The sequence below is a fragment of the Poecilia latipinna genome, unplaced genomic scaffold (genome assembly GCF_001443285.1).
Source record: "Poecilia latipinna isolate Pla-1442-1.1 unplaced genomic scaffold, P_latipinna-1.0 Scaffold1326, whole genome shotgun sequence".
NCBI classification, from domain to species: Eukaryota; Metazoa; Chordata; class Actinopteri; order Cyprinodontiformes; family Poeciliidae; genus Poecilia; species Poecilia latipinna.
The window spans coordinates 429,624-439,739 of record NW_015113942.1 but is presented as its reverse complement, the minus strand read 5'-3'; the positions used below and the strand labels follow the sequence as shown (position 1 = coordinate 439,739).

Sequence of the window (10,116 nt, the reverse complement as noted above, 5' to 3'; positions counted from 1 at the left end):
TTTTTTTTTTTTTTTCCTGGATCTAGTTCGGTTACAACCACAAGCTTTAATAAACCAACACCAAGTTCAGCACAACTGTAAAGTGGAAGGAAAATATACATTGCTTATATATATATATATATATATATATATTCCCCTTTAGTCTTGGGATCGAACCAGTTTTCTGCATTAGTTTGAAGTTTTTTGGGCTAAATCCATATGAATTAGGGTCAATGACCTGGTGGCAGGTGAACCTCCTACTCAGGTTTATGTCATCTACAATCTACAAAAGGTTGCCTTCAACATTGCCCTGAAATTTTCCAACCCAGCCCGGACCCGTAGACATTGCGTCTGAGCCCAATCCGACCTGACTAAATAACTCCAATTAGAAGCCAGAGCCCAAAGTAAATATTTTAATATTTTTAACTGATAGCAGTTTTCAATACTTCCAGTCAGATTTTGCACTCTGCTGGCTTAGCAGTGTAATTTCTCTCGCTTTTAGGTTTTTGCTTATCATCATCCAGCTCCATTTTGATGCTTGTTGCAACCGCTGGATGAGTCGATTGCAGAGACTTGGATGTGTGACTGACAGGAGCAGAGCAGAGCAGAGCAAACGACACACTCCTCTATTTACACTTGAATAAGTAGGTTAGCATCACTTTTTACATTGAGCGTTCTAGTTTAGTTTTCTCTGTGCTTTGTCTACTATCGGCTTATTAAAAATGCACCAGAAAAGCCTAACCCTAATTTCAAGAAAGTAATGTTGACGCAATCCGTTTTCAGTCATAGATAAANCCTTAAAAACCATGTGTCATTTTCCTCCTTCCACGTCGGTGTACATTATCACATAAAATCCCTACAAATTAAATAAAAGGCTGAAACATGAGGTATGAATACTTTGCAAGGCTTGAAAGTAAAAAAAAAAAAAAGAAAAAGAAAAAGGATGCAACAGCATAATGTAAATGCATAATGTTAGGCTTAGAGGATAATGAAATAAACTCGAGACAAGAGTATTGATCCTAAGTGGACAACTTAATTATACGGAAGAAGATTGCACATCCGATAGCCAATAATTATTTTATCATCTGGCTGCAGCTGGTGGCATGGAGGGGTCCGGGTTCATGAATGGGAAAAAAAGAGAATGAAAACTAAAAATTAAAATCTCTCCTGTTGAAGGAGTGACACACAGCTTTCCACCCAGAAGCAGACACACACACACACATATATATATATATATATATATATATATATATATATACACGTATATAGACATTTCCCAACAGCAGCCTCCATGGCAGCGTAATCCCTGAGTCCTTGGGATAATAGAGTGTGGTGAGACTTTCCTGCTCTGACAAGGGGAAGGTCTTAAGCTTTGCAGCAAGGAGATAAAACAATCTTACACAGTGCCAAAATGATTTAGAAGTCAGGTTGGAAAAGAAAGGCACTAAGACAGAAAGTCAGGATGAAAAAAAAAAAAAAAAAAAAAAAAATATATATATATATATATATATATATATATATATATATATATATCTATATATATATATATATATATATATAAAGGAAAACATGAAGAACTCTCACACCTTTCCACCACTACTACAGATGTCACTCACCTTAACGCACATGCAAAGGCTAAAGCATGGGCGAGGTGTCCAGGCGTGTGCTTGATCTCCTGGGGTGTGCAGCTCTGCTCTGTGTGTGTGTGTGTGCGTGTGTCTGTGTGTCTGCGTGTGTGTAACAGTCACAGCTGACAGGTTCAAGTATCTATTCACTCAGCCGTACAGCCACTGTTCTGCTGGCCTCGGGGGACAATCTAGATGTGCACCAAAGCTTGGCGATAACAAAGCACACCTAACCTCCCTGGGAAATGAATTCTACTGCATGAAGCAGTCTGCTTATCAAGCACCTTCTTTTCCCTTTATCCGAGACGCCCTCCCCTCCCCTCCCCCCGCCGCCTTCCGCTTTGACACCTCTAGTGTACCACCCGGTTAGGTCACTTCAGAAGGGGAGCGAACAGTCGCCGTTCAGCTGAGTTATTGTTAAACACTTAAAATAACAAAACTTGGCACGTCAGAGACAACCTAGACTACTTTATCACCGCTGCGACTTTGTGAATTCTTCCCTTGGTTCCATTTCTTATCGTTTTTGTCCTCTTAAGGGCAGAGGGGATTTCGAACGCAGAGCGACACGGTGGATCCGTTTTGAGCCTTATCGGCTATCGGTGTTTGTTTAAAAAAAAGAAGAGGTGAAAGAAATAGAGACAAGGGAGAGAATCCTAGTGTTGTGTGTGGTAAAATATAAGCTACATGGTACTTACCTGACATCACAGCAGGCCAGTGACCGTCCTTTAACACGCTACTGGTGGCAAGTCAGTAAGTGGAAGACAGTTTCAGCCTCTCAAAAGTGCATTATACCGTAGGATGACAGAGGAAAGGGAACGAAGAGATAGCCAAGAAATAAAAGTACAAAAACATAATTCTGCTGCTCTGCCGCCATCTGTCGCGTTGTTTCAGCTGTGTGGGGGGAAGAGAGGCCGCTCAGCGGAAGATAGACACAGTTAAAGGTGCAACGGATGGATGGGAGGAGGGAGAGATGGACAGATGGGATGAGAAAGGAGACACATGGAGAGATGCTGAGATGGTTTCCAGGTTTTTTTTATCAGGTCAGCAGCTGAGGAAACGGCGACATGTGCGAGCGTGCGATTTGAGAGGCAGAAAATATTTCCCAAGGAGGTAAATATGACACGATTAAAATGCGCAGGAAGGCGCTCGTCGCGGTGCTCGTGTGAGCGCGTTATGTAAAGCTAACGAAACAAGGACGTACTGGCTTGGGACGTCCTCTGCACAAGTTCGTTGGTGAACGCGCCGATGCCTTTGTTAGAGATGGCGGCCAGGGAGAAGGAGTACTCGGTGTTCGCTTTCAGGCCCTCGACGGTGTAAGAGTTCCTCGGCCCGAAGGTCAACTTCTCCTGTGAGAGGAGAACAGAGAGGTGAAGCCATGCCGAGCACCGGGGTTAATCTCTTACATTTCCCCATCGCCCCCCCCCCCCTTTTTTTCACCTCTTTACTTCTGCGACGGTACAAAGTCCACAAAAAAAAAAAAAAAAAGTGAGCAAAAAAGGCTTACCAAACTGCCAAACTTGACAGGCTTGTAGAGAAGCTCGTAGTTGACAATTTTCTCCTTGGTGTACGTGGGCTCCCAGGTCAGCTCAATGCTGGTGTCTGTCACCTTCCCGACTTTAAACTTTCCTGGTTGACCTGGAACTGAGCAGGACCAGACAACACACCCGGTAAGGCCTCAGCACCTTCCAACAGTGCAAACACAAACTATGATCGTTCTTCTGGTAGCTCAAAGTCCTATCAAATAGTTTTTGCACAACAGGAGACGTAGCGGCCTCCACACGTATCAGCACCCGTGCCAACGATGTGCAATGAACTTTAAGAAGATTAATTTTCACCTTGCAGAAATGTTGAAGAACGGGAGCTTTTAAATTTCTATCAATTTATTCAGTGGGAAAAAAAAAAAAAAAAATTCTAATAATAATCACGGGTGGTGCAATTATTGGCACTTTTATGAAAAACCTATAATACCTAAACGAAACGAAAGAAAAATCAACTGAGTTTAGTATTTCGTACAAAATGCTCGACTATTTTTAAGGTGATCAGAGCATATGAAATGACTGTAAAGGCATCTTGTGTTTGCTCCGTTATGTTTTGGTTTCTGATACATTTTGAGTCAAAGTTTCCTCGCATCTCTTGCTTACTGTGCCGTTTTATTTTTGATTCGTCTGATCTTTTAGTTTTTAGATTCGTTATTTCTCCTTTTTATCCTTTTATTTTGATCAGTCTGGTTGTTTATGAAACATTGTATTTTGGTCATACTCATGTTGAGTTGTGTTTTGTTTGGGTTTTTTTTTTTGGCTGTGCTGCAGTTTTTGGTCACTGTGTGTTTAGTTTCTGTTTTGTTGTAGATTCCCTACTTCTCTATTCTCAAGTTTCTCTTCAATAAAGTCTTTGGAAGTTCGTTCTTAGTTTACATTTTTCAGTGTTCTATTATTTTCAGGCTTTCTTCAAAATGGGAAAGACAGTTAGGTAATTTGCTCATAAGAAAACAGGTAATTGCATAAACTTGTCCACATGTGTGGCTAACAAAAAGCGGGAAAAAGACCCAGGTTTATATGGCTGTCATGCAGCGTGAGCATAATGTTAAGAGACGCAAAAAAAATTTCATAGTTTATTGTCAAAGAACGGCATTTCGAGATCACAGAGTTTCCATGGTGACCTTTACATACTCTTTACATGCAAACCAGTTGTTTTGGAGGCATGTTATGGATAAAAAGGCTTTTGTGTCTGACCAGCACGTATGTAAATATGCACAGTTTGCTAAACAATCCTGAGGCTTTAACTTGAACTGATTACTTTGATCGGATGAGACTTGATCTTTCTTTTAAGCTGCAAACACTGCAGGTGTGTCTGGCATGAAACAAATGATGACTGGGGAACGTCTGACAAGCTTCGAGTGCAACACATCATGGAAATACGAAATATCAAAAGATTTTAAATAATAAAAAAAATAAAATAAAATAAAAAATCTGTTGTCTCTGCCAGAAAGCTGTATATCTGTCAGCAGTGGATATTTCAGTAGTAAAATGATATAGAAAGGATTCACCAGATTCTAAGTTAACCTTCTCCCAGTGGCATGAGCCGAAGGAAAAAAAAGCACAAGAGATGATCCGGTACTCTGGATGATTCAGAGATAATGCGCGAAAAGGAGTGATCAAAGATCCTTCCCTCTCTATTCTCTAACCTTGTAAATGTCATAGAAGCAGAATAAGTCCCCTCCTATTGGCAAAAGTCTGTTTTATGAAGTGTTGACATCAGGGACACCAGTGAAGTGTGAAGAGTGCTAGATGAAATGGACTACACCAGAGTGTGCATGCAGTTTTCATGTTTCCATTACATGTAGATAGCGGCACATATGACGCTTACACAAAGTCCGGAAAACATTCAATTCTAAAACTATGGCTAAAAATTGTAATAGCAATATTGACTATGCTTCACCAACGTTTTTCAGACACTGTTCTTTCTTTACCTTTACACAATTTCACCACCACTGAACATATCAATCAGACTTACAGTATGGACAATAAGGACAGTGAGTGTCCATCTTTGCACCTCTATTGACAAACCCAGCTTAGTTCTCGCCTATATCTGCTGGCACCAGTCAGTATATCAGCCAATGCATTCTGGGACCTGGGATTGATTGTGTTTTCGAAATTGAGGCACTTACCTCCACGCAAAACTTTCACATGTACAGGATCTGAAAAGGGGCCGTCGCCTACGGAGGTGAAAGCCAGGACCTGGATGGTGTAAGTCTCCGAGGTCACGAGGTTCTGAATGGTAGTGATCACGCTGTCCTGCACGTTGTGTATCTGCCACTCGTTAATGGCTCGGGATGGGTCCATGGTGTAGTACACACGGTAGCCTTTCACCTGGGAAGGAACAGAGAGAGCAGCAACTTTATTACAGCTATAACTGAGGCCTGTGCTTCAGAATCAGATTTTTAGGTTATCAGGGACAACATTTTATTATTTGGTCTAATCCCTCAGTCACTCCACAACGATAATCCATAATACCGTGTTTTAACAGAGCCAGACTTTACGACGGCTGGGGGTCATCTGGTTTGCTTTACAGCGTTTAGTCCAGACGATATGGTGCTTTACTGTGTGCTTAATGCCATTTTTTTTTTTTTTTTTTTTTTTACAAAGAAATTTTATACAGCAAAGAGGAAAATTGACAAAACCAATGAGCTGATTCTGGCCTTTAAGATGTAATCACTGCACCTCTAGCTGTTTGGGATTTTTGGAAACACAGTAGGTAGGTCAGAGTTTATGTAATCTCTCTGCCATGCCAACTCCCTAAACCTCCAGTTCTCCCACCTCCCCTTTCGCTTACTCTTTATTATCCATAATCCCCATATGCACTCAATTCAGTCTTGTGCTTTTATGAACCCGCTGCTCGGTTAGGTAGGTTTGAAAAAAGGAAATGGGCCTCAAGAGGGAGCACTCTCAACTTAGAGTGGACAGTCCAATTACCCTTTCTTTTTTTAGAGAGCAGGAGAAAGTAGCGAGAGACTTACGGGACCGGAATCTTCGGCAAGACACGGTCCTCGGAAAGCAAGTGAACATGCAAGCTGGACAAAATGCCCGATAAAAAAAATGTGAAATGGGCCTCTTTATTGTTTTAAAATGCAGCTACCTGCAAAACAGCTTCACAGTAAGCAAAAGAAAGACTTTTCTACCAAGACCCACTTCAAATGGTGTAGCATTTTTACCACTATTTTAATCAGGTCGGTTTTCCTTTGTAAGTGCAGCAAATCAATACCAACAGCACAAAACATTCAGGAAATTGTGAATTAACTTCTATGAAGTTGTCTGCAGGAGTCCCACATGGATCTTTCCTTGGAACATTGTTATTTACGCTTTATCTTCCATCTGTAACAATGCATGCAGATTACACTGTGGTTTCTGTGGATGGTGCCAGTAAAATCCAGGTGATGCATGGTTAGATCAGAGCCACTGAGACTTAATGTGAAGCAGTTTGTATGCTGCTGTCTTTTAAAGTCACCATGGTTGGCAGTAGAGCCAAATGATTTTGTGTTTCTGAACTGGAATCAATTCAAAGCTTTAATTTCTTGCTCAACTGGGAAAAAAAAAAAAAATTGTAACAGTGTCAGGTTTAATCTCTGTTAGTTCAGGTCCATATAAAAATGACATAACCATGGATGAAATAGACTGTATGCAGTCAATGATTCTGTCACACATCATTTACTCTCTAACCAGCTTGCCACAAGCCAGTGTTATAAATATTAAAGAAGCACTGTTGCTTTTCTACTTCAAGTATTAGAAACAGGAACTTATATGTAATTTTATAGTCATTTTGACATAGATGAAATGCTTTTAATACTTCTCGATTGACATGTACACACTGAAGTTGCAACACGTTTTAATGGAGACTCAAATACCTTTAGAAATGCAAAAAAAAAAAAAAAAAGTTTTGGCCAATTCTGGTGTATTTAATTTGATAATATCAAACAAATAGTTATAAAGTTAAAAAAAAAACAAAAAAAAAACAGTGTGTGAAGTGCTTCAAAGTTCAAAATGCCCCACCTGTCCATTGGGCTCCTCCGGTTCCTCCCAGCGCACCATCACCGTGTTCTCAGAGATAACTTGGGCCTGCACGTTCCTCGGGGGGCTCGCGGGGGCTTGCTCTCCGGTGCGAGCCTCCACGCGTGCGGACGGCGGCCCCTGGCCGATGCTGTTGAAGGCCGACACCCGTATTTCGTACTCGGTGTTGGGGTAGAGGCCGCCGATGCTGTAGCGGGTGGTGGTGATGCTGTCCACCGTCTCATACTTGCTGTCCGGCCCTTTGGCCCGGTACTGAATGATGTAGTAGGACACGGGGTCGGGATTGCCCGAGTCCCAGGTGATGGTGACGCTGGTCGGTGTGGTCTCTGTGACGATGGGCGTGCCAGGAGGCTTCGGTAAAGCTGCGGATCACGACATAAGCAGATAGACAGGATTATTAGTTATTGCAAACGATTTACTCCATGCTATGCATTATGTATCCTTATTATCGCCATATCTGAAGGCATGACTTTTTTTTTTTAGACATTTAGTGTTTACAATATTTTTATATTGGATAATTTTCCAGCCTGCACACAGTTTAGCCTCTTATGTTGTCTTATATTACAGCTGAAGAAAATCTACAAAATATTTTATTGTAAATTGAAATTTGCTGAAATTAGTACTAAAATCAGTTTAAGCAGGTCGAAAAAAAGGTGAAAAAAAAAGAAGTCGAAAGATTGTCACTGCTGTAATTCTAAATGAAATTAAATCCGAAATTCAAATTCAAGCTTCCTTCAATGCTAACAGCAGACAAAGTAGTTTAATGTGTTGACGACGCTGAAAATCCAAAAGTCCCACAATTAGAAAACATTATTTATACATAACTTGCTGGTATTTTTGGGGTGTGTGATTTCTGGTGAAATCCTCAGAGAATAATAATGACTCATGCTGCACTCAGGGTTTAAACTATTTTTAAGCTCTAATGATACGGTTTCTCAAATTTCTAATTTCAGCAGCATCAACTTGCTCGAGCTTGTAGAGCTGATAAATTAGAGCACATTAATTTTCTTCAGAAAGGCCTCATATAGCTTCAAAAAAAAAAAAAAAAAAAAAAAAAAACATGAAATTGGCTCGTGCTGCTCTTTGGGATGCAGAAAATCAGAAATCTTTAAATCTGCAGGATGTGTACTCGACAAATAAAACACATTCTAAAACAATGCCTGTTTCTCAAAAAAATAAATTACAAATGCAAAATGGTGGGATTCTTACTCTTGACTAAAACCTGAGCAGTGGCCTCAATGATGCCCAGGCTGCTCATGGCCACGCAGGTGTAGTTGGCCGACTCCCGGACGCCGTTGAGCTCCAGCACGTTGCGACCGATGGGCATCTCGTCCTCCGGGGTCAGGTCCTCCATGCCCAACATCCACTTGACGTAAGGCATGGGCGAACCCACGGCCACGCAGGTGATGTTGACGCTCCCCCCGGGCATGATCTCGTGATTGTTGGGTGAGATAGAGAAACGAGGGGGCACGCGGCGCACTGGGAGAGGAAGAGAGCCGGGGTAAAAAGGAAAAAGTGGGTGGGGGGGGTCAGGGGTGGGGAAGGGGGGTACAAAGTGTGAGGCAGAGGAGGAGAAAAGAGGGAAGAGGGGGAGCAAGGAGGGGAAAGGTGGGGAAAAAGAATGAGAAAGAAAGAGCAAAGCAAAGAGCAGGAGATCAAGAGAAAAAGTGAGGGAAGAAGAGATAAAAAAGGAAGATAGAGAGAGAGAGAAAGAGAGAGAGAGAGAGAGAGAGAGAGAGATGAGAAGTAACAGGAAGGGGGAAAATGAACTTCAGGGATTTACAGAAAATTACAAAGGGATATTTCAAGTTTAGTCCCAATTACTTTATGGCACTGATGATTTCAACAAAAAGACACAAATCTTGTGTTAAGCTCAACCGTTCAGAGTGAGCTGCCTACTCAAAATAATATTGTGACAAACTCTTGAGTTTCATTTCAACCAGGACATGACACCTATAGTCAGTTTCTCTTCTCCTGAATAGAATTTGCGCTTCCTTTTTTTTTTCTTTCAGCTGCATTGTTCTCGTTTTATCCCCTCCCCTCCCCTCTCCTCGAAGCCATCCTAAACTTTTTCCGGAGACTTCAGAGAGAAAACTTTACTTGATTGCAATTTCTGTGCCTCGAGGCACTTTGTGCAGCAGATGGGGCTGTTTTTAGATCGAGTATATGCATCACTGAGGGGCCGATCAATAGGGCCCTGACTGCTATTTGTGTCCCCCCTCGCTCCCACCCTGATGTGAGGGAGAACAAGCAAAGTAGCAAAGTTATATGCAATACTACATCTGTCAGAGCTCGCCTGACTACGTATTAGAGGGGAGACGCAGCGAGAGACTGAAGTCATAGGTCACTCGCATGCCTGGGCAACTCAAGAGGAATAAAAAATGGTGGAGGAACACAAAGAAGAGAACGAAGAACTGAAAGAGGAGGACAGAGAGAAGCGAGACAAGACAATATAGAGACAGGTAGAAGCAGAGACACACACGGAGAGAGAGAGAGAGAGAGAAAGAGGGAGCGAGACAGATAGAAAGACAGAGGCAGCTCTGCGTCTCTTCCAGACAATGACAGGCAATGTAGCAAAGGACAGCCACATTGTACAACAAGATACTGTACAATACATAGGATCAATAACTGATAACAGTGTGTCGTCAAAATGAGTTGGAAATGTGGACAGAGAGTGGGTCGAAAGGGTCCGAAAAAGGTGCTGTGATCGTTGGAGACATTAAGTAAAGAACACCAAGACAGCATGAAAGAGTGCGAGCAAAAAGAGAGAGAGAGAGAGAGATATGTGAGGTAGTATGTGCATGTTTATAAGTTAATAAACTTATGTACATGAGTCTGAAGCTCCTACACATCAGGGCGCGGACAGAATGGAGAGGAAGAAGAGAGAAAAGGAGGAGGGGGAAAAAAGACAGGGGGCAGGGGGGGTGGAGATAAAGAGAGGATTAGAG

General features: G+C 41.8%; 1 protein-coding gene across 9 annotated transcripts in view; it reads right to left on the bottom strand.

Annotated features, from left to right (window-relative positions):
* Window positions 1-10,116, bottom strand: part of ptprsb (protein tyrosine phosphatase receptor type Sb) — a 113,781-nt gene that overhangs the window by 29,630 nt on the left and 74,035 nt on the right. For 5 of the 9 annotated variants that reach the window (XM_015055610.1, XM_015055611.1, XM_015055614.1 and 2 more), the window contains 6 exons: window positions 9,998-10,012; window positions 8,378-8,647; window positions 7,151-7,530; window positions 5,272-5,473; window positions 3,109-3,245; window positions 2,806-2,950 (listed from right to left, as the gene is read on the bottom strand). In XM_015055610.1, the coding sequence (XP_014911096.1) occupies window positions 2,806-2,950; window positions 3,109-3,245; window positions 5,272-5,473; window positions 7,151-7,530; window positions 8,378-8,647; window positions 9,998-10,012 (1,149 nt within the window). The remainder of the gene's footprint in view (window positions 1-2,805; window positions 2,951-3,108; window positions 3,246-5,271; window positions 5,474-7,150; window positions 7,531-8,377; window positions 8,648-9,997; window positions 10,013-10,116) is intronic. The other 4 variants (XM_015055618.1, XM_015055616.1, XM_015055617.1 and 1 more) reach the window with 1 other exon arrangement.